The sequence below is a fragment of the Phocoena sinus genome, chromosome 17 (assembly GCF_008692025.1).
Source record: "Phocoena sinus isolate mPhoSin1 chromosome 17, mPhoSin1.pri, whole genome shotgun sequence".
NCBI classification, from domain to species: domain Eukaryota; kingdom Metazoa; phylum Chordata; class Mammalia; order Artiodactyla; family Phocoenidae; genus Phocoena; species Phocoena sinus.
Genome location: NC_045779.1, coordinates 33,561,497 through 33,587,201, shown reverse-complemented (window position 1 = coordinate 33,587,201; position 25,705 = coordinate 33,561,497). Strand labels below are relative to the sequence as shown.

The window sequence follows — 25,705 nt, the reverse complement described above, 5'->3', positions numbered from 1 at the left end:
TGGAGAGATAGAACATGTTCTTGGATTGGAAGACCAATACTGTGAAAATGACTATACTACCCAAAGCAATCTACAGATTCAGTGCAATCCTTATCAAATTACCAATGGCATTCCTCACAGAATTAGAACAAAAAATTTTACAATTTATATGGAAACACAAAAGACCCCAAATAGCCAAAGCAATCTTGAGAAAGAAAAACGGAGCTGGAGGAATCAGGCTCCCTGACTTCAAACTCTACTACAAAGCTACAGTAATCAAGACAGAGTAGTACTGGCACAAAAACAGAAATATAGATCAATGGAACAGGATAAGAAGCCCAGAGATAAACCCACTCACCTATGGTCACCTAACCTATGACAAAGGAGGCAAGAATATACAATGGAGAAAAGACAGCCTCTTCAATAAGTGGTGCTGGGAAAACTGCACAGGTACATGTAAAAGAATGAAATTTGAACACTCCGTAACACCATACACAAAAATAAACTCAAAATGGATTAAAGACCTAAATGTAAGACTGGGCACTATAAAACTCTGAGAGAAAAACATAGGAAAAGCACTCTTTGACAGAAACCACAGCAAGATCTTTTATGACCCACCTCCTACAGTAATGAATGAATATAAAAACAAAAATAAACAAAGGGGACCTAATTAAACTTAAAAGCTTTTGCACAGCAAAGGAAACCATAAACAAGACAAAAAGACAACTCTCAAAATGGGAGAAAATATTTGCAAATGAAGCAATGGACAAAGGATTAATCTCCAAAATATACAAACAGCTCATGGAGCTCAATATAAACAAACAACCCAACCAAAAAAATGGGTGGAAGACCTAAATTTTATCTCTCCAAAGAAGACATACAGATGGCCAAGGGGCACATGAAAGGATGGTCGACATCACTGATTATTAGAGAAATGCAAATCAAAACTACAGAGAGAGGGCTTCCCTGGTGGCACAGTGGTTGAGAGTCTGCCTGCCAATGTAGGGGACACGGGTTCGTGCCCCAGTCCAGGAAGATCCCACATGCCATGGAGCGGCTAGGCCCGTGAGCCATGGCCGCTGAGCCTGTGCGTCCGGAGCTTGTTCTCCGTAACGGGAGAGGCTACAACAGTGAGAGGCCCGCGTACCGAAAAAAAAAAAAAAAAAACTACAGTGAGGGGGCTTCCCTGGTGGTGCAGTGGTTGGGAGTCCACCTGCCAATGCAGGGGACGCAGGTTCATGCCCTGGTCCGGGAAGATCGCACATGCCGCGGAGCGGCTGGGCCCGTGAACCATGGCCGCTGAGCCTGCGCGTCCAGAGCCTGTGCTCTGCAATGGGAGAGGCCACAGCAGTGAGAGGCCCGCGTACTGCAAAGAAAAACTACAGTGAGGTATCACCTCACATCAGTCAGAATGACCACCATAAAAAAATCTACAAACAATAAATGCTGGAGAGGTTGTGGAGAAAAGGGAACCCTCTTGCACTCAGAATGTAAACTGATACAGCCACTGTGGAGAACAGTACGGAGGTTTCTTAAAAAACTAAAAGTAGAACCACCATATGACCCAGCAATCCCACTACTGGGCATATACTCTGAGAAAACCATAATTCAAAAGGACAGATGTACCCCATGTTCATTGCAGCACTATTTACAATAGCCAGGACATGAAAACAACCTAAATCTCCAACAACAGACGAATGGATAAAGAAGACGTGGTACGTATGTATGGTGGAGTATTACTCAGCCATAAAAAGGAATGAAATTGGGTCATTTGTAGAGATGTGGATGGATGTAGAGTCTGTCATACAGAGTGAAGTAAGTCAAAAAGAGAAAAGCAAATATCGTATATTAACACATATTGTGGAATCTTGAAAAATGTTACAGATGAACCTACATCCAGGGCAGGAATAGAGACAGAGATGTAGGTAACAGACATGTGGACACAGTGCGGGGAAGGGGAGGGTGGGATGAATTGGGAGATTAGGATTCACATATATACACTACCACGTGTAAAATAGATAGCTAGTGGGAACCTGCTATAAAGCACAGGGAACTCAGCTCAGGGCTCTGTGATGACCTAGATGGGTGGGATGGGGGGTGGGAGGGAGGTCCAAGAGAGAGGGGATATAGGTATACATGTAGCTGATTCACTTCATTGTACAGCAGAAACACAAATTGTAAAGCAATTATACTCCAATAAAAAAAAGATGTTTTATATATATATGTAAAATATATATGGAACATATATATATATATATATATATGTGTGTGTGTGTGTGTATATATATGGAACACTATTCAGCCTTAAAAAAAAGAATGAAATTTGCCATTTGTAACAAGATGGATGGACTCGGAGGGTATTATGCTGAGTGAAATTAGTCAGAGAAAGACAAATACTGTATGTTATCACTTACATGTGAAATCTAAAAAATACAACAAACTAGTGAATATAACAAGAAAGAAACAGACTCACAGATATAGAGAACAAACTAGTGGTTACCAGCGGGGAGAGGGGGGCGTGGATGGGCAATTTAGGGGAGACAATTAAGAGGTCCAAACTATTATGTATAAAATAAGCTATAGGGCTTCCCTGGTGGCGCAGTGGTTGGGAGTCCGTCTGCCGATGCAGGGGACACGGGATCGTGCCCCGGTCCGGGAGGATCCCACGTGCCGCAGAGCGGCTGGGCCCGTGGGCCATGGCCGCTGAGCCTGCGCGTCCGGAGCCTGTGCTCCGCAACGGGAGAGGCCACAGCAGTGAGAGGCCCACGTACCGCAAAAAAAATAAAAAAAATAAATAAATTAATTAAAATAAGCTATAAGGATATACTGTACAACACAGAGAATATAGACAATATTTTATAATAACTATAATGGAATATAACTTTTAAAACTTGTAAATCTCTATATTGCACACCTGTAAAATATATTATATATCAACTATACTTCAATTAAAAAAGATATTTTGTGGAGATATTTGGTGAAATTTGAATATGAACTGGATAATAAAACATTGTGGAATTATTAGTCTTCTTAGGTAAAATAATGGTATGGTGTTACACAGAAGAATAAAATTTTTGTTCTTTTTTCAAGGATGCATAAGGAATCAGGTAACAAAAGCCAAAATAGACAAGTGGGACTATATCAAACTAAAAAGCTTCTGCACAGCAACAGAAACAATCAACAGAATAAAAAGGCAACCTATAGCATGGGAGAAAATATTTGCAAATTACATATCTGGTAAGAGGTTAATATCCAAATTCTATAAGGAACTCCAACACCTCAGTAGCAAAAAACAAATAGTCAGATTAAAAAATAGGCAAAATACCTGAATAGACATCTCTCTAAAGAAGATATACAGATCGCCAGCAGGTAAATGAAAAGGTGCTCTACTTCACTAATCATCAGGGAAATGCAAATCAAAACCACAATGAGATATCACCTCACACCTGCCAGGACAGATATTATTTGAAAAAAAAAAAAAAGATACATGTTGGCAAGGATATGGAGAAAGTGGAAACCTTGTACACTGTTACTGGTGAATGTGCAACCATTGTGTAAATGTGAAATGATGCAACCACTGTGGAAAACAGTATGGAGGCTCCTCAAAAAATTAAAAATAAAACTACCTTTATGATCCAGCAATCTCACTTCTGGGTATATATCCAAAAGAACTGATATCAAGACCTGGAAATGGTATCTGCACATGCATGTTCATTGCAGCATTATTCGCAATAGCAAATATATGGAAACAACCCAAAGGCCCATCGACAGATAAAGAAAAAAAGAAAATTTGGTATCCATATACAATGGAATATTATTAAGCCTTAATAGAAATTGTCATGTGCAACAACATGGAAGAACCTGAAGGACATTATGCTAAGTGAAATAAGCCCATCACAGAAGGACAAATATTGCATGATTACACTTATATAAGGTATCTAAAGAGGTAAAACTCATAGAAGAAGAAAGTAGAATGGTGGCTGCCAGGGCCTGGGGAGAAGGGGAAATGGGGGTTGTTCAATGACTATAAAGTTTCAGTTATGCAAGGTGAAAAAGTTCTAGAGATCTGCAAAATCTCTTTAGGTACAAAACTGTGCCTAAATTTAGCAATACTGTATTGTGCACTTAAAATTTTTTATTAAGATAGTAGTTCTCACATAAGTGCTCTTAACACACACACACACAGAAGAAGGACATGAGAAACCTCATGGAGGTGATGGATATGTTTTATTACCTTGATTGAATGGTGGTTTCATGGGTATACACAAATGTATACATTAAATATGTACGGTTTTTTATACATCAATTATACCTCAATAAAGTTAATTTTAAAACGCCATATGATCATCTCAAGAGAAGAAGAAAAAGCATTTGAGAAGATTAAATACCCATTTATGATAAAACTCTCAATAAAGTTGGTATAGAAGGAACATACTGCAACATAATAAAGGCCATACATGACAAGCTCATATCTAACATCATACTCAATGGGGAAAAACTGAAAACTATCCCTCTAAAATCAGGAACAAGGAAAGAATATCCACTCTTGTCACTCTTATTCAACATAGTATTGGAAGCCCCAGCCAGAGCAATTAGGCAAGAAAAAGAAATCAAAGGCATTTAAATTGGAAAGGAAGAAGAAAAATTGTCACTATTTGTGAATGATAAGATTTAATATATAGAAAACCCTAAAGACTCCCCCAAATAGTATTAGAAATAGTAAAGAAATACAGTAAAGCTGAAAGGTACAAAATCAACATACAAAAAATCGGCTGTGTTTCTATACACCAACACTGAGCTAGCAGAAAGGCAAATTTAAAAAACAATCCCATTTACAATCACAAAAAAAAGAATAAAATACCTAGGAATAAATTTAACCAAGGAGGTAAAAGACTCATACACTGAAAACTATAAGACATTGTTGAAAGAAATTGAAGAAGACACAAATAAGTGAAAAGATATTCTGGGCTCGTGGGTTGGAAGAATTAACTTTGTTAAAATGTCCTTATTACCTAAAGCAATCTATAGATTCAATGCAATCCTTATCAAATTCCCAGGGACTTTTTTCATGAAAATAGAACAAAAGAATTCTAAAATTTATATTGAACCACAAAATACAGCATATAGCCAACACACTCCTGAGAAAAGAGAACAAAGCTGGAGGTATCACACTCCCTGATTTCAAAGTAAATTACAAAGCTATAGTAATCAAAACAGCATGGTAATGAAAGAAAAAGAGATACACAGATCAAAGGAAAAGAAAGTAGAGCCCAGAAATAATACTATGTATATACAGACAATTAATATATGACAAAGAAGCAAAGAACATACAATGGAGAGAGGATAATCTCTCCAGTACTTGGTGTTGGGAAAACTGGACAGTCACTGACAGAAAATGAAACTAGACCACTATCTCACACCATACATAAAAATCAACTCAAAATAGATTAAAGATTGAATCTAAGACCTGAAACCACAAAATTCCTAGAAGAAAATAGGCAGTAAGCTCTTTAACATCAGTCTTAGCAATCTTTCTAGATATGTCTCCTCAGGCAAGGGAAACTAAAACAAAAATAAACAAATGGGACTACATCAAACTAAAACACTCCTGCACAGCAAAGGAAACCATCAACAAAATGAAAATACAAACTATTGAATGGAAGAAGATACGTGCAAATGATATATCCGATAAGAGGTTAACATCCAAAATATGTAAAGAGCTCATACAACTCAACAACAACAACAAAAAAAACATTTAAAAAATGGGCAGAGGAGCTGAATAAACATTTTTCCAAAGAAGACTTATAGATGGTCAACAGGCACGTGAAAAGATGCTCAACATTGCTAATCATCAGGGAAATGTAAATCAAAACCACAATGAGATAGCACCTCACACCTGTCAGAATGGCTATCATCAAAAAGACCATAAATAACAGATGTTGGTGAGGATACAGAATAAAGGGAACCCTAGTAAACTGTTAGTGGGAACATACACTGGTGTAGCCACTATGGAAAACAGTATAGAGGGTCCTGAAAAAATTAAGAATAGAACTACCATATTTTCCAGCTATCCCACTTCTGGGTATTTATCCAAAGAATACAGAAACACTAATTTGAAAAGATATATGAACCCCTGTGTTCATCATGGCATTATTTACAATAGCCAAGATATTAAAATAGCTAAGTGCCCATCAACAGTTGAATGGATAAAGATGTGATACACACACACACACACACACACACAGAAATACTACTCAGCCATAAAAAGATTAAATTTTCCCATTTGTGACAACACAGATGGACCTTGAGGGTATCATGCTAAGTGAAATAAGTCAGATGGAAAAAGACAAATACATATGATATCACTCATATGTGGACTACAAAAAACAAACACATGCACACACACACAAACAAAATAAATGAAAAAACCAAACAAAAACAAACACATAAATACAGAGAACAGAGTAGTGGTTACCAGGGGAAGGGGCAGGGAGGAATGGGTAAAGGGGATCAACTGTATGGTGATAGATGGAAACTAAATTTTTAGTGGTAAACACACTGCAGTGTAAGTAGAAGTAGAAATACTGCACACTTGAAACATTTATATATGTTATAAACCAATGTTACTTCAATAAAAAATAAATCTAGAATTTTTAAAATAATAAAGAGAAATAACTCAATAAAAAATGGATTAAAAACATAGATAGTGAGGATTAAGTAGAAATCGGCAAGAGGGAACATTTGGAGGCAATAGAAATGTTCTATGTCTTGGTTTGGTAATGGTTACCTAAGTGTATAAATTTACAAAACAATCAAAATTCTGTATCAATTTATATATAGAAAATCTGTGGATTTTACTATATATAAATGTTTCCTCCCATTTAGCAAACTAAAAATAATACATACATTAGAGCTACATTATGCATTGATTTACTCTTTCTTTAATCTATCTGTATTTCAGCATACAATAATCCTGCATTTCATACTGATTCTATACTGATATATGAAAATACTTTGTAAATTACAAAGCACTATTGTGGTATAAAGTATTATTAATGCTACTTAAATAATAATGCTACTTTAAGCGGTTAAAATAACCTCTTAAGAGTTTCAAGAGGTATCTCTTGCTTCTAGTGATCTCTAGGGTTTGATGGAAAAATTCAATATTTATCCTATCCATGTCCTTCATGACTAGTCTCTTAAATAAAACTCTGTATTATTCTTTTAGTCTTTCCTCATTTCAAGTTCTCTCAATTTTTTAATAAAATTAGGTACTCTTTTCCACACTATTTACTAAAAATTTTAAATTTATACATGACATCTTAGTGATGAATGAACCTCAGCATGATAATTTCAAATCCTCCCCAGAAAGGATCAGCCATGTATTTACTGACCTTTGTGGCTATAAGAGCACATTGGGCTAAGGTCTTTAGGAGTTTCCTAAATCTTTTATTTGTTCAAAATTGTTAGTTTTGCATCAGTGCTGCCTAGAAACATACTTTAACAGTGTCCCTCTAATTTTAGCTTCTCTGCCCCTGCTAAGGCCACAGTTCTCCTGATCTTCAGTCATCTGCTAGCCCCTCTCTGAGTGCACCTCATCACCAATTTCTGTCCCCAGCAAGTGAGCATCTGGCTTCTAGTTGCTGGTGCCCTTATATTTTCTAGTCTGACTTCCCGGATACCTTACCTTGACCACCTTCCTAGATACCAGACCACCTAACATACTTCTGATCACAGATTATTACAGATTGCCTGCTCCCTGAACTGACTTCCGTATTTACCACTTTGACACACCTCAGAGGTCATTAGCACCTGAGTTCCTTGACTATCACTCCAAAACCAGAAAAGACCCTGTGCATTGTACTCTCCACAGCTCACTAATACAAGTCCTTAAAACCCTGTCAGGTTACAGCATCTATAACCGACAGGAATTTTGGAAGAATGAAAACTGGCTCCATCTTTTAAGAAGCCTTAGCTAATGTATTTTTAATGAAGCCCATAGAATTTTAACCAATGTGATGAATAAAAATAGATCAAAGTCTACGTTAAAATGAATGACAATGATGAGAAAAGAAGGGAGAGTCAGACAGAAATCAAGAGTAACACAGATGGGCAGGGGATGAAATAAAAGAGACAAGGCACAGAAACACCAAGTGATGAGAGAGACTGAAGAAAGAAACAGAAGCAAAAGTGAAGAGTTGACAGAGAGAGAGAAAGAGAGAGACAGACAGACATACAGAGAGAAACAAACAGAGAAATGAGTAAGAGGTATGGAGAGAGAAAATCAGACAGAGGCAGAGTGAGAAGAGATAGAAGGATCCTAGAACAGAGAAGAGAGAGAAGTCAGCCCACACTTCTCTGTCTCCCTTCCCAATCATCCACCCCTTTAAAAAAAAATTTTTTTTTAATATGTAAATTCCAAATTTCAATCATATCCACTTTGTTGTAATGGGAATGAGTGACCCGGGGTTTCAATTTCAATGAGTGCATGGAGAAAAGATGGAAGTTATTAGCACATGTGTAGAAAAAAAGCTAGTGCCTCTCTAGCATCCTTCTGTCTGTTCCTACATCCTTTCTCAAGCTGATTTGAGAATTATCCACGCTGTAAAGAAGAAACTGAACCTAATGAGGCAAAGGCTTTGAACCAACAGAAGGAAACTGGTCAGCTCATGCCATTCCCCTCAAGCCCCAGAGGACATCCTTCAAGGAACACAAGGATTCTTCCTCCTTGTCCTGGTTCAGAATACTCTCCAACCTCTCTGAGAAAATGCCCCCATCCTTCAAGTCCCAACCACAACCTGCTCAGGGACAGTGTCTTAGTCACCTGTCATGTGGGCATGCAGCACAGGGCCTGGTACACAAAAGTCATCAGTAAGTTTCTGTTAAATGAATAAATGTACACTGGTTCTAGACATATATGTATATACCCACATAAATACATTACAAATATATTCACTATTTATATTGTATGAACTTTTCTAAAGAAGTCTGTTCCTATAGTACTAAACAAAAATGTTCTAGTACATTCTAAATCTACTCTCCTTCCAGTTTTCTCATTGATGTCATCATCATCTAAACTATCCACTCCAGCTAAAAACTCTGTCACCTAATCAGTAAGGCCTATTGATCTTATCTTCTAAATATCTCCTAATTTATCCTCCATGCCATCTATCCAAACAAAAGGAAAACAAGACCCTCCTAAATGATCTCTCTAATCTTTTCGAGCCCCTACATTGTTCCCAGTAACCTTTCTAATCAAGTCACATTCTTTATGAGACACCTTCAAGAAAAAGCCATAAGGAAATAATTCCCCATTTCCTCAAAATTAACATCAAATTCCCCATTTTGGTATTGGGAACTTTCCCAATTACATCCAACCCACCTCCCATAATCATCTCCCACTGATCTCCCTCCCCATCTGTAACCAGTCCCTAAACCCTTCTGCTTTTCCCACACCAAGCTTCTTCCCATGGACATTTACATTTCCTTTCCTTCCCCCTTCTCCATGTCTAGATCTTTGAAAATTCAGCTAAAATTGCATTCTGTTCCTCAACATGATAATCATCCCTAGGGAGAGTTCTTTCTTTCTTTCTCTGGATTTACAATGCACTTGAAACATAGCATTTAATATAGCTTAGATCACAGCATATGGTAAATATTTAAGTGCATATGGTAACTATTTAAGTATCTTTCTTCCCCACTATCTTATGAGTTGTACAAGAATAGACACTGTCATTGACGTTTTTACGTATCCCAGGGCTTAGCACAGAGCCTGCACAAGTACGAATCCAATAAACATGTAAAGAATAAATATACATACCTCTCTGTGCTTTGATTAGTTGCTTTCCAATTTCTAGTGTCACAAAGGCTGTGCCATTTAGAACTATGTCAGTTATGGTCTTCCAAGCATTAGGAGACAGTCTTTCAGTGGGAGAAATAAAATTCCCTGCTGCATTGTTTATCACAATCTAATAAATGATTAAGGCAAGTTACAGAAACTTAGATGAGGAAGAATATTTTCCCTAAAGGGCTTTTATTTTTGAAACTTATAAATCCAAATAATATAATAAAGCTAAAGTTCACAGTCTGCTATGAAAAAATACCATGAGATTTGGTTCAGTTTTACCTTTTTTGAGCCTGTGAAAATTTCCTATTATTATTTACCAAATTTTAGAGTTCTAATCCCCATCTCAAAATTAGGGTACAGTCTATTATTAAAAATATAAATACAGATTAAGCATATCTACCATGTGACTATACTTTATTTCAAGAAATCTTAATTAAAATGCCTTTAATTTCTGGTATCATTTTGGCTTAATTTAGCTAATGAAATTCTTGGTTGATGACCTGCTTCTTCAATATCAATAAAGATTCCAATATTATTATTCTACCAATAGTATAATACATTATCGGTTTGTCTGAAAATACCTTTAACATAGAAAAGTGCTCTCTTTGAGACTACTGGAAGAAATGGTTTCTTTCCAATATGTGCACCAAACAAAAGTAAAATACCCATGCATATCTCAGGTCTTACAAGAAGAAATCTGGAGGGTTTTTTGTAGGTTTCTTTGTTTGTATTATTCTCCTCCACTGACAGAGATAATCAAGTTATTTAAAAAAAGCAAACAGCATGAATCATTTAAACTAGATATTGTGCTCTTGCATAACAGCTCTTTATTTCATAATCTTATTAAATAAAGTAAAATCGTTTGTTCTATATGATTGTAAATGTATTTTTTAAGTACTCCTGAAAGGAAATGGTGTAGCGGTCCACCTAATCTATTCCCTGGTTTAAACAGAGCTAGCTTTCTGCTAGCAATGGAAAATAGATGCTTCTTAACACAGCATTGGCTCACATCAATATTTTATTTCCTTAATACATCTTGGTAGGTGATATCAACATCAAAGGCCTCATACTTTCGCCTCATTACCATTACACTTACATCAGGATGTCCTACGACTTTGATCAGCTCTGACACAGTGCTTTGCACCATACCAGGATCCCTCACATCACACTGAATTGCATGAACCTGCAAAATAACAAAGAGAAAAAAAGAACCCTACATTTTTTCAGACTTCCTAATCCATGAGTATGAGTAAATTACTTAAGCATGCTATAATTCCTAAATCTGATTTAAGTAACTGTTTTTAATGTACCTTATTTCCAGTTTGAGAAGAAATCTGTTCTGCAGTTGCTTTCAGAACATCAATTTTTCTAGAAAAAAACACATGGTACTTTGCATGAGTTCTGAAATAACTTCATGTTACATTTTTCTTTTTAATTTCATAAATTAAAAAAGAGAATCTACAGCTTAATGACATGAATTTTTGAGACAATAGAAAAGCTATATCTACAAACAAGGTAGTTTGAATGCATTTATTTTCTAGAAGTTAAATTTAAGCAATTTTCATATATGTGACACTAATTTATTAAATTACTTCTAAGCCAGTTATTTTATATCTACTCATAGATTTTAAATTATTTCCTTAATTATATTCATTTCTATGTATTTCCTTGCCCAAGCCTGCTTGAGAAGGAAAATACATTCCTGGAATGATGTAAGCTTATGTTAAACTATAAAAAAATCTATGTTATGTATAAAATCGACATTAGTAGATTTTAGATCAAATTGATGGGTCTGGACAACTATATATAGTCAAAATCTTATGCTCTTGAGAGAAACACAAAAAAATAAACAATGTAAATTATGTAGTGTTATAAAAAAAATAACAGTTTAACACTCAAACACATTACAACATGAAAAAAAATATTCTGGCCAATTTGCATTAAAAACAACATCTGAGGGCTTCCCTGGTGGCGCAGTGGTTGGGAGTCCGCCTGCCGATGCAGAGGACGTGGGTTCGTGCCCCGGTCTGGGAGGATCCCGCATGCCGCGGAGCGGCTGGGCCCGTGAGCCATGGCCGCTGGGCCTGCGCGTCGGGAGCCTGTGCTCCGCAGCGGGAGAGGCCGCGGCGGTGAGAGGCCCGCGTAACACAAAAAAAAAAAAAAAAAAAAAAACAACATCTGAAAGAAATTCCTTTTGCCCCCTGTAAATTACATAGTGACTTGTCATTCAGGTTACTACTTAGCCTACCTAAGAATTGTACACTATTCAAAATTGGAAGAAGGGGTAGATTTTTTTGACCAGTCACTAAACCTCTATATTTACATCGTTATAAAGTACTGGGACATGCCTAAATAAGAAATTCTTTCCACATGGTCTCACCCTCCCTACATTCATCACAACAGCTGTTTTGAAATATCTGCCCATCTTATAGAAAATGGAAGCATTATATTCATTATCCTGGTACAAGGTTAACTATCCACTGAATCAGTAATTATAATCAATCTCACTGAAAACAAAGCAGCCTCAATATAGTACTTTTTAACTTCATATACAGAAAAAATTCTATCACTGAATTTGTGAAATATATATATCATCAGTTCCATAATAAATCATTATTTCTATCACAAATTATATTTTTAATTAATCTATTTATTTTTGGCTGCATTGGTTCTTCATTTCTGTGTGCGGACTTTCTCTAGTTGCAGCGAGCAGGGGCTACTTTTCGTTGCGGTGCACGGGCTTCTCATTGCTGTGGCTTCTCTTGTTGCAGAGCATGGGCTCTAGGTGCACGGGCTTCAGTAGTTGTGACACGCAGACTTCAGTAGCTGTGGCTCGTGGGCTCTAGCGCACAGGCTCAGTAGTGTGGCGCTCGGGCTTAGTTGCTCTGCAGCATGTGGGATCTTCCCAGACCAGGGCTCGAACCCGTGTCCCCTGCATTGGCAGGCGGATTCTTAACTACTGTGCCACAAGGGAAGCCCTATCATCACAAATTATAACTGACTTTTTCCAAGGAGATTTAGTTAAATAATCTAAAGGATATTTCATAGACGATTACGACGCAAATCAAACAACTCTGGCAAATAGTGTTTTCAATATTGTGGCACAGAATTATTCATCAATAGACTCTTGCCAGGCAACTTGCTGAGACTGACTTACCGGCTGGCTATCACACACTGTGCACCTAGGCTGGACAGATGAGTTGTCATTCCTTTACCAAGGCCAGTACCTCCCCCAGTAATGAATGCTACTTTTCCTTGAAAACTATTTGGTGGTAGCATCACTTTTTGAAAGGGTGGAAAGAATTTAGACTGAAAACCTTCATTGTTTTGATATAATATTTTTGTTCCATACCTAAAAAACTAAAAGAAAAAAAATGAATTGAAATTTGCATACTTATAGTCCCACAAAAGATATGAATTTTTTTAAACATACTCTTTAATATTAATCAAATTCTTGGATTAACACAAACTCACTGTAAACATATTGGTACTGTATTTAATCAATTTTTATTCTTTTTCTGTTGGAATGTTAAGTAACATAGAGTGGTTAAAAGCATGGGCTTTGGAGCTAGACTACAGAGGGCAGAATTTTCTCCCTAGTAAACTTCAGCAAGTTATTTAACCTCTTTTTGCCTCAGTTTCTTCTATAATTGGAGATAATAACAGAACCTTCCTCATAGGACATTATAAGGATTTCATGAGTTAATATGAATAATAAACCTAGAAAATTATGTAGCACACAGAAAGCACTCTATAAATGCTAGCATTATTAGTTTATGTGTTTAGCTTAAATTTAACTTCAAAAAAACTTACATAAAGCATTTTTGTCTTTTAACAAGAATAATTTGGATAAAAATCACATTCCATCTTTGAATCACTGAAGAAAATTATAAAAAGTCCTTTATAAGATTTGTTAAACCAAATGCCTCTTCCCATGTTGTCTTCTGGATAATAAATTTAGAACAGATAAAAATATTTGTTATATTTAAAATGGGGGGATAAAATCAAACCATTTTCAACTGAAAACTATTTATACTGCCCTATCTTATATTTTACAGCTTACTCTCATATTACTTGTCAAAATCACTGCTATTCTCTCACTTTTCATTATGAAAACAAACTTTTAAGTGTTAACCATAATAACAAACAATAAAGAGCTAATATTCATTAAGTGTTTACCATTTATCAGGATTAGAAACTAATCTTCACCACTCCATGAGATAGGTATTATTTTTACCCCATTGTTCAGGAGGGGCCCAGAAAAGTTAAGTATGTTGCCCAACTTGCAAAACCAAGATTATAATGACTTTGTATACTGCCTCCCTCTACTCACTGAGCTCCTACTGAGTTTAATGATCACACCAGTCGGGTATCTGATATTCCCCATCAGGTTATGGTTATAAGATTAAAACTCCAGAATCGATAATTTCCTGCTAGAGCATTCTTATAAGTTAAATGGGCTGCCATTAGTTGTTCTGAGATATCTAAAATTTACCCTAAGGAAATAGAAATGTTGTCACTGATTTAGGATAAGGCTATTCATCAACTAGAAATTGAACAAGAAAATGCTTATAATATGATGTTAAGTAAAAAAAGAAATATACAGGATGCTCTTAACTATAAATAAAAATATATACTTAGAAAAAAGACTAGAAGAAAATAACAACAGTTAGTAGTAGATTCAATATTTACCATGTGCCAGGTCTATGAAGGACTTTCAACAGCCCTATAAGGTAAATTCTATTGTTACTCCCATTTTATAAGTGAGAAAACTGAAGCACAGAAAGGTCAAGTAACTAACTTTTAAAGACAAATAATAATAAGTAGTAAAGACTCAAATCGAAGATGTGTCTGACTTCAGAGTCCATTCATTACCTTTCAGTTACTGTGTATGTCTAGGTGATGGGATAATGGAAGATTTGTTCTTTTTGTTAGTTTGATTGGTTCTTAGTAATTTCAAAATCTATTCAATAAATTTGATTTTTTAACCAGGGAAAAAAGTTAGTGAAAGATAAAATTTGAAAACATGTATAAAATAATTGTGAAAGATAAATTTGCAAATCTGGTAATCCTCCATGCCAGTCATTATATTTCATTTACCTTCATGTTGACAAAGCATTTTCTGGTACCCTTTTGCCAAAGCATGATAATCCAAGCAACTTACAATAATCTTTCTCTGCATAAATGGCAGTTTTACTTAAGGCTGCCACCAACTCCAGAACTATTACATTAAGATGATGAATCAGGAAATTTGCACAAGTAGGCTAGTGAGTTTATCATTACCTAGTAATAATGAAAAAATGTGTTCTAATTTCCCAAAAGCACTAAGATGAATTTTTATTTATTTAGTATTGATTTGTATAGGGAATTTTATCTGGTACTTTATGAAAGATAAATTAAGCAAGATATTTGCATATAAACTTTCTTTTCTTATTATTTTAAAACATTTTCTCAACCTCATAGAGGAAAGGTTATAAAGGTAAAAATAATCACATTTGAAATAAAAATTCCTAATAAATGTCTACAATGTAACAGGTTACAACATAGCATAACAAACCCTTGTAAAGGGTTTGTTCTGATTTGGGAATTTGCTTGTATGAAAAAGTATTAGAGATAAACATGATATTATGATTATTGTGTTAACTCATTTTATTTATCCTTAGCATGTTTTTACTGAGCATTTGCTATGCTCCAGCACTGTTCTAGGCAATGGCAATACAGCAGTGAGCAAAACAGATACAGTATTCTACCCTAAAAGAGATTATCTTTGCGGGGAGGGAAGATAAATTAAGTGAAATATAGAGTATATTAAAAGCTAATATGTTGCTGTGGGGAAAGATAAGGCATAGAATATGGGTAGGGTGTTGCTATTTTAAATAGAGTGGTCAGCAAAGGTCTCACCGAGGTGACATCTGAGCAAAGACCTAAAGGGAGTGAGGGGATGAGTTGCACGGTCCTTTCAGGCAGAGGGAAAACTAAAAGCAAAGGCCCTGAGAAGGAAGCATGCCTAGCACATTAGAAAGAATCAGAGGGCGAGTGTGGCTGAAGTAGGAGGGAAGAGAAAGAGGGACAGGAGGTGAAGTCAATGAGGTAAAGGGGACTGGGTCACACAGGCTGAGTCAACCACTTACAAATATACTCAAGTCAAGTGGGAAACTCTCCAAAGTTTTGAGCAGTGGATTGACATGAGCTGCCTTAAGTTTTTAGAGAATTGTTCTGGCTACTAAGTTGAGAATGGAATGTAGGAGGCAAGACTGGAAGCAGGGAGAGTAAGTATAATGTTTTTATGCCAGGCCAGGCAAGAGATGATGATTTAGACTGGATGCCATCATAGAAGGGGTAAGAAGTTAGCAAATAAAATTACTTGCAGATGGGCAGGTCCCAGAAAATGAGGATACAGTGAATTACTATTGTACCTAATATTGCCTGATCCAATTATTTCTTCTTGCCTCAAAGTCCAACCTCAGCAACACACTGACCTATTTCACTAAAAGCAGACGAAGAGGTCTCTCCCTTTGATCAAGGCCATTTGGCAGATAGAGCCTTTTCCACTTCTCTCACCTTCACCTCAATACCTCTGCTACTTTTTGCATTGTCTTTGTGTTTTGCAAAGAATAAGATTTAACTGTGAGCTAGAAGGAAATAGATATGAGTCAGACAAAAGGCATTAGTCTAAGTGAGAAATGATGAGGACAGCAGAAATCAAGACAACATTTACCACACATATTTAACATGTTGATTTGCCTGAACTCAGAAGCCAACCAACTGGAAATGGTGAGCAAGAAGGGAAGAGCTGAAGATGACAGTTTTCTAGTTTAAATAGCTGCATGTGGAGTGATGCTGTTACTGAAATGACTGGGCTGACACGAAAAGATTCAAGGTGGAGAACTGAAGATAACCAGTTCTGTATTAGAAACGCTCCACCTGGGATGCCTGTGGACAATTCCGGTGGAGATATCTAATCTGCAGTTGGAAATACAATTTTGAAGCACAGAGAATAAAATAAATCAGCGTTAAAGCTAAACAGCAACATCATTTCACAAACTGTGAAAGCCTACAGTTCTATCACTGTTTTAGATGCAATGCAATGTGGGAGTTTCCCCATGCTGGAAGGGATCAAAGTATAGCTGTCCCCTTACTCTTAACTTACTTATACTTACGCAGGCATTTCTAATCTTAAAGTAAGTTATCATCTTAGGAAGAGAATATAGGACAGCTAAGATTGATTATTTTCTACCTGGAATTTTCTTTAAAAAGTAAGGGTTGCCAAACACCAATGAAATGCCTTCTAATATGAGCTCTAGGAAACCCTGGCTAACTTTAGAATTCCCCTCCTTTTTTTGATGTGCTTTATAATGACCTGTGGGGAATAATCTGAGATCTAGATTTTTTTTAACATTACAAAGTTAGCTTTATAGTTTTGGAAGGGAGTTTGTTTTGAAATTTCTTCACATTAATATTTGAGCTCTGAGGCTACCATTCATCCATGAGATTCCCTCTAGTGACTCCTTCACATCCTCATTCTCTTCACCTAATATATTCCATCCCTCTCCAAGTCCCATGTATTTTACCTCCCCAGTCAGTATCTTTACTCTCCGTCCACTGCCTGAGTTCAAAGGTCCCTATCTTCCATCATTCACAAATACTAAGGGCCTATGCTACATCATCCATTATGTGGTCTCTGTCCTCCAGTCTCCCTTTACTCCAACATATCTGCAATGCTGCGCTCCAGAGTACTGCAAACCTGCTCATGGTACTTCTACCCTTAAGATCCTTCAGTGACTCCCTGTATAAAGTCCAGATTCCTTAGCTTCACCCAGCACAGCAAGTCATTACGACCTGGCTCTTGTCCATCTCTCCAGCCTCATCTCCCTCTGCTTTTCCACCTTGAAATTTATACTCAAAAAAACAAAATATGCAGGGTTCCCCAAACACAAATTGTTTCCACCTCTCTACCTTTATAAAAATTGATCCCCACCATCACTCAACATTCATCATTCAAGGCTGAGGCTTCCCTAACACTCCCAACAGAATTATCATTCTCACCACCATCTCTATAACTTAATCAAATTATCTGTATACCAGCTTGGAAGTCCTAGAGGCCCTTTAACAAGTTCAAGATATATCACTTACCCCTCTCTTCCCTCTGGCTCCTTCTCATAAATGCTCTCTCTCAGAGAGTAACATTTCCCTTAGCTCAGGGGTCAAAAATAGAAATCTGGGCTTCATCTCACACCACATACTCAAACCACTAAGTTCGGTTCATTTTAGTCCTAAATAGCTCCAACAACTGCCCTTAGTTCTGACCCTTACCACTTATACTTGCACTCTAGTATCCCCATCTCAAGTCTCACCTGATGATAATACTTTCCGGCTCACAATTCTGATGGTGCCATTCACTTCCTCAGTATGGCCCAATCTTCCTTCCTCACCCCCTACCACCAATCACCAAGACCCCTCAATATATCTCTTAAATATCACCAGACTTCAAGTCTCTCATGTACTGCCATTCCTTAGCTGAAGCCACCATGGCCTCTTATCTGGAGAGAAGATTACCCAGGTTGCCTCCATTCTCACCCCTATTCCCAGGCCTTCAGGACAAAGCTCTCACTCCTTAATGTGGCTCACAGGCTGCTCCCTAGCCTGTCTCTCACCACCTGCCTCCTTACTTGCTACCTATAATCTAGTCTGGGCCTTCACATAGGCCACTCTCCTGCCTAGAACTTTCTTACTCTTACTCCTCCCCCTGACTAACTTCTACTAATCCTTCAGGTCCCAGCTTATATGTAAAACCCAAAAATTATACTCCTTAAAGTGATTTTTTAAATTTATTTATTTTATTTATTTTATTTTTGGCTGCATTGGGTCTTCATTGCTGCACACGGGCTTTCCCTAGTTGCGGCAAGCAGGGTCTACTCTTTGGTGCAGTGCATGGGCTTCTCGTTGCGGTGGCTTCTCTTGATGCAGAGCACGGGCTCTAGGTGCGTGGGCTTCTTGTGGCCCACAGGCTCTAGAGCACAGGCTCAGTAGTTGTGGCTCATGGGCTTAGCTGCTGGGCTTAGTTGCTCCGTGGCATGCACAATTTTCCCAGACCAGGGCTCGAACGTGTGTTCCCTGCATTGGCAGGTGGATTCTTAACCACTGCGCCACCAGGGAAGCCCCTATACTCCTTAAAACTGTACACTTCTCCCACTGTGGATGGGAAATGTTTCTTCCCTAATCCTGATGTTTCATTTCCCTCCAGGAGGGGAGCTGAGTTAAACTCCAGGCTTCTTTTTGCCCCCTTAGTCACCCTGTCCCCCTGGAAATGGTTTATCTGACCAGCAAATTTTGAGAGAATAACTGGGCATGAGTAGTCCTTCTTAAACCTTCTCCCTCTTGGGAGCTAGCTGCCCTCAAAAAGCAAATGTTCCTCCTCAGATAATAAGTCTGCCTAATTCAGGAAATCCAGTTAGCATTGGCTCTAATATCAAACTGTAACAAGTGGTACTTTGGCCTCCATCTTTACTCTGGTTTTTCAGATGGGAGAAGAGGGATGCTATTTATTTGTACCCCCTCTAAGATCAAGAACACTCATCATGGGCTTCCCTGGTGGCGCAGTGGTTGAGAATCCGCCTGCCAATGCGGGGCACACGGGTTCGTGCCCCGGTCCAGGAAGATCCCACATGCCGCGGAGCGACTGGGCCCATGAGCCATGGCCGCTGAGCCTGCGCATCCGGAGCCTGTGCTCCACAACGGGAGAGGCCACAACAGTGAGAGGCCCGCATACCGCAAAAAAATAACACATACCATAATAAACTATAATGTTACTAGATTCTTAAGCTTCCTGAGAGCAGGAATCAGCTCTTTTTCTCATGCTCATATCCCTAGTACAGTGCCTAACATATAGTAAATGCTCAATTTGCCACATAAATAAGTGAAGCCCACCATGCCCTGGTCCCCCAGCAACCTGTCCCATCTCATCTCCATGAACTTCTCTCTGACTCCAATACTTTGCAAAGTCCACAATGCCAAAACACTTGAATTTTTAAAAATAGGTCATGCTCCTTCGCTTCTTGATACATGCTATTCCTTACATCTAGATTACCTTTGGGATCCTGTACACTGCAACTCCTTCAAAAGTGAGCTCTAGGATCCCACCTCCTCCATGAAGCCTTCCCTGCCTCCTCTAGGCACACACTGCTTTGTTCATATATGCATTCTAATAAACATCTGCATTTTCACCGTCTGTTGATGTCTGGTGATGACCCACTAGAATATCATTTTTCAGACATATTCTGAATGAGGATCTAGTAAGAAATATGCCTTATACACAACACAGTACATGCATTCAGTCGTGTGACAGATATTCCATATTTACTCTGTGCTATGAACTACTCTAGACCTGGGCATACAGCCCAGGTGAACAAATCACATGAAAACCCTTGCCTCCAGGAAGCTTATATTCTGAAATTCTGAGATGGGTAAAGAAAGATTTCTTAGGCTTTCTGGATAGAAAAATGAAAGAGAGAAAAAAAAGAAAGAAAAGGAAAGAAAGGGGGAGAGAGGGAGGGAGGGAGGAAAGAAAGAAAACTCAAAACACAAACAAGAGGAAAAAAAAACAGCTGGCCTTACACTTCTTCTTGACAATAATCAGCATCAGAAAACAATGAAGCAATGTTGATGAAGTTCAATGGGAAAAATAAATGTGATACGTCCAAGCAAAATTATGCCTATCTACCCATCCTTTTACCAGTACAAACAAGATGCCTGGAATGATGTTAGCCAAATGTTAACCCCAGTTATTTCTGGGTGGCCAGTTTGGTAACATGTGTTACTTTGCTTGTTTTAATTTAACTATATTACTTGAATTCATATTGGCCAGGTATCATTTTTATAAAAACAGTAGTTATTACTCTTGATTTAAAAAAGGAAAAAGAAAAAGCAATGTGCACCACAGATACAAAGAATGAATTTATGAAAGGAAGAACAGTAAATTTAAAAAACAAAGTTTCACAAAGTAAACTTTACCTTACTACATTAGGTTTTCTACTCTATTCTACTTTATTTTCTACTCCATTCCACTTTATTTTTCTTAAACTCATTTTGTTCCACTAAATTATTTCAAGGTCCATTCATGAGTTATTATCCATAACTTGAAAAATACACGAGGCTATTAGCTCAAGGACAGTAGAGATACTTTTCAAGTAAGGATCGCCAAAGAACGCCCAACACTTTGTAGGCACTTAACTAGCATTTCTTGATAAACTACTGAATGAGTGAATGTTTTCCTCATTAAAACTGAAAGCGGGACTTCCCTGGTGGCACAGTGGTTAAGAATCGCCTGCCAAGGCAGGGAACACGGGTTTGAGCCCTGATCCGGGAAGATCCCACGTGCCATGGAGCAACTAAGCCCGTGTGCCACAACTACTGAGCCTGCACTCCAGAGCCCACGAGCCACAAGTACTGAGCCCGTGTGCCACAATTACCGAAGCCCGTGTGCCTAGAGCCTGTGCTCCGCAAAAAGAGAAGCCAGTGCAATGAGAAGCCCTCACACCGCAACAAAGACCCAACGCAGTCATAAATAAATAAATAAATAAATAAATAAATAAATAAATAAATTTATTAAAAAAAAAACTGAGAGCAAGTTTCATACTTTTTTTTTAACCTTTGCATCCCCAGGGCAGGCACAGAGCCAGTTCTCATTAAACGCTGCACTGATCGGAACCCTACTAGCTAACAGCACAATACAGCACTTCATAAATAGGATGTATGACAAATGAAACATTTCTCAGTTTCTTGGTAACTAAAATATTCAAATCAGGGGCTTCAACTGAAAAAACCTGTATTTGCTCACAGAAACATTATGCTGCCTGGAACAATCTCCCGCTTAACAGATGTGAAGACTTTTCCTTTCCCAATAATTCACACCCAAGCCTGCATGTGCCAGGAAGGAGAGAAACACCACCTATAAGGGCCTCTCTTGCCTTCAAACCCCCATCCTCAAAACTTCCATTTTTCTTAAGCAAAGGAATTTCACAACTGTCAGATTACAGTTAATTTTTAAATGCGTTCATTTTCTCCCTCTCATGCTGTATTGTCTAATGGTGTCAGAAGAGCTGGGATACAGTCTGTGTGACCTTCTTACTACAAGCCTAATGATTTGTGTTTTTAAAAAAAAATTCTCTGAAGACTTTTCTTCTTCACAGAGACTTTGTAGGATTCAAATGAGAGAGTTCTTTAAGAAGGGATCTGAAAATGTAGCTTTCTTTTACCATAACCTATAACCTAAATCTTTATAAGAGAAAACAGTATCAACAAAACCCTAGCCTTGAACAAATTTCACTTTTTAAAAGGCAGTTCTTTCTTACTTCAGAGACTCCTTATACCATTTCCTTGTGTTCACATTTGGAATTTGTCCATGTTTTTCAAAAAAGAAAACCATGGCTGCCCATTCTAACTGAAAAAAAAGTTTTTTCACAGTTGGCAGATTAATTTTTCTACCTGGCTAAGGAAATTGTGAACTCTGGTTTCCTTTAGTTTAGCTCACTAAGATTTTTTTTCTTTTAATTTAGTTGGGGGAAGGGGCTGTCTTGGATATGACTTTTTTATTTTCCTATCTCTTTCTTCCCCCCTCCAGCTGTCTTCTCTTGCACACTTTATTTTGATTATTGGTCTAGTGGAGAGATGCTGACAAAACAAAACAAAATTATGAGGGTGAAAGTGGTGGAAGCCAGCCTGAGATGCAGCTCGCCCAGCATTATCTCTAGGAAGGGAAGTTTTTTATGTGAATATGTTTGTATTAATGTTTAACTGGACTAACAATTGAAAGACTTCCTTCATTAAAAAATAAAAAAACTACAGATAAGGCCAATGCTCCCGCTGGGCCCCACTCCCCACCCCGTCCCTCTCCCACTCCTCTAAAGGCCGGTGTGTACAGTGTCCTCTCTTTCTACTTACACACAACTTTGAAACTACTAGGAATGGGAACCAGTGAGAACCACGGCGTGCCCTCCCCACCCCCATCCCCACCCCAAACACAAACATACACCAGGACTTCCTCCGACAGCAACCCAAGGCGACCTTCCCACTTCATCCCAGTCCCCGGGTTCCCGCTCCTCGCGAGATTCCCCAGAAACCCCAGTCCTCTGTACTCTCTCCGCGAGATACCCTGTCCTCGCTCCTAGCGCCCCGGTAACGCGAGTGCACGCTCTGCGCTGCGCTTCGCTCCGCTAGTCCCCCGGACAGGGCGTTTGCGGGGAGAGAGCAGGGCCCTCGGCCCTTCCAGCACCGCCTTACCCGCCGAGGACCGCGGCCCCAAGCAAAGAGGACACGGCTTAGCAACGCCATATAGAGCCTCCCAACATCTGGCCGGAAATGCGGGCGGCGCGGGGGGCGGGCCAGAAATCCTAGAGCTATGGGGGCTGGGCTGGGAGCGGGCGGGCCCTGGAAGCCGAGGCGCCTTGCGTCTTTCCACCGGGGTCTGAACCCCAGGGCGCTGCCTCACTTGGCCTCTCTCACGCTTTTTCTTGCTGTCTTTCCCTGTGTTGTCCCGATTGTTTTTTATAGGGCTGGTAATGGCGGTTTATATGTCCTTGTGTTGGTGGACGAATTACTGTGCCAGAAAAGTTTGAAGACTGCAGAAACAAAAGGCATGTATACACTGCCGGAGTGCTAATGCCTTTTCAGTAATTTATGTCTATTCCTGAAGTGCATGTTTAAGTACAAGCTGAACCACACATCATCAGAATAATAATATATTTAAGACAGCCTCCATATTCCTAAGGGGAAGTGGCTGAAATCTAATAAAAGTTGCAGATTCCGGGCAGCTTTGATGTTTCCAAGGACACATCGACTTTTATCTTATCGCCGAGACAGCGGGGCTATGACCCTCCTGCTTTTGCTTTTTCTCTCTAAGGGATTAATAATACTCACTTCAGAATTAAGGGCAGATCTCTGGTTTATCATTCTTCATCTTAATGTAATGTACCTGTTGACATCCTGCATAAGCACAGATCACATTTCTTCCTCACTTCTAAAATGTGAATATAATTCATACCTAACTCAAGATTATTGTTAAGATTAAAAGAGGATGCATGTGAAGCCCTAACTTCAGACTGGTGACTGGTATGTGACATTGAGAGTTTACTAAGTGCCTTGCATTTTCTAAGTGCTGAGAAATTTAAAAGCAGACCAGGACTGGACTTTCGGAACCTGGCCTGGCATTCAGAGGTAGACCATGCTAATCTGTTAGACATAAACCATCTCACAGAATACCAACCTCAGACAAGTTTACTCTGAGATCAGAAGGTGAGACAAAGCAAGTCCACTTCACAATTTTGTCTAAGCACAGACAAAAACAAGTTTCCGGTTGTCACCCACAAGTACCTGACAACCCAGCTCTTGGCCCAGATGAGTGGCTATTTCTTTACCAGTTGCAACTTTAACTTCATTTTAGTCTCCCCTCACTATAGGTAAGATTTATTGAGATCCTCCTTCATAGAATGGCCTGTGCTTTCTGACAGTATCCAATCCCACTTCCTTAGACCATCTCCCAAACCATCCAAGTCCAAATACTATAGTAGGTCCTTTCTGACACACTTTTTCAGAGACACCCCATGATATCCCATGGTGTGTGTCCTACCTTGATGCAAAAAAATAAATAAACCCAACTGGTTCAACTGTAGATGTGTCCCTGGTGGTCTTTGGCTGGAGGGCATTGACAGTGCCCTTATAGTATTAACTCATTGTCTCAGTTTGGGTTCCTCCAAAGCAGATCCTGAGAAGAGGATCCACTACAAGTGACTCACTGGGGAACTTTGGAATACCAGTAAGAAAGGGAGGCAGACAATACAGGGTGAGTTATCCAGTTAACTAACAATGTGGGCAGTTAGACCAATGCCACAGGGAAACTCTGGGAGAAGATGGAGAGCACATGCTGCTATGAAGTGAATATCTGTGTTCCCCCAAAATTCATATGTTGAAATCATGACCCCCAAAGCGATGGTATTACAATGAGAAGTCAGCAGTTGCAAACCAGAAGGGGACTCTCTGTTGGCACACTCATCTTGGACTTCCAGCCTCCAGAGCTGCGGGCAATACATTTCTGTTGTTTATAAACCACCCAGTCAATGGTATTTTGTTATAGCAGCATGAACGGACTAACACACATACCTCAGAGAAAGCCCACCTTCTCATGATCTTGAGAGTGAAGGGAAAGAACAGGACTCTAAGGATGACTAAGGTTGAATTTCCCACAATCATGGATGGATAGATGAGGACTAAGAATGGGACTTAAATAAAATAAAATGATATTACTTTCACTCCTGAATATGGAGTTGAAAATTCATATACACTGTACCTGTCTTGAATGTGACACAAAAGAAATGATCATATTAAATTTTTTTAATTTTTAATTTTTCTTGAAATTGCAGGGCCTAAAAACACACCATGACTTCTGCCATCCTTCCTCATTGTTCAGCCTTAGCATCTGCACCCCAGTTCCTCACACTTCCTCCCTCCCGTCCCCATCCCACATACACACACATAAATACACTACCATCTTAGTGTGGCTGCCTCTGACCCCCAACATCAAGAGTCAGATTCAAAGTCATTTTCTCAGAAAGTTACCTTGACTCTGGACTAATGTAGGTCTCCCTGCTAGAGCTGCATCCAGGTTTGGTGATATCTGATACTTACACACTTTTGGGAGCCTGCTTTAAGAAAAAAGAATACCAAGTTAGGTACAAAAATGAATATTAATTTAGAATGTAAGAAGAAATCATAACAAATTACAAATGTCAAAAAAATCTGTAATATCACACATTTCATACAATCCAGAAAAGTAAGGTAGTATGTTTAATTACTTAAATGCTTAATTACCATACCACTATTTACACT

General features: G+C 38.5%; 1 protein-coding gene across 2 annotated transcripts in view; it reads right to left on the bottom strand.

Annotated features, from left to right (window-relative positions):
* The window catches only part of DECR1 (2,4-dienoyl-CoA reductase 1), a 65,199-nt gene extending 42,012 nt beyond the window's left edge, over positions 1-23,187 (bottom strand). The window contains exons 1-5 of one of the 2 annotated variants that reach the window (XM_032610151.1): positions 23,105-23,187; positions 12,984-13,186; positions 11,137-11,194; positions 10,923-11,009; positions 9,800-9,947 (exon numbers count right to left, since the gene is read on the bottom strand). In XM_032610151.1, the coding sequence (XP_032466042.1) occupies positions 9,800-9,947; positions 10,923-11,009; positions 11,137-11,194; positions 12,984-13,186; positions 23,105-23,155 (547 nt within the window). In that variant the 5' untranslated portion in view covers positions 23,156-23,187. Of the gene's footprint in view, positions 1-9,799; positions 9,948-10,922; positions 11,010-11,136; positions 11,195-12,983; positions 13,187-13,639; positions 13,745-23,104 lie in introns of those variants that run through there. The other variant, XM_032610152.1, reaches the window with a different exon arrangement.
* Between the last annotated feature and the right edge of the window lie 2,518 nt (positions 23,188-25,705).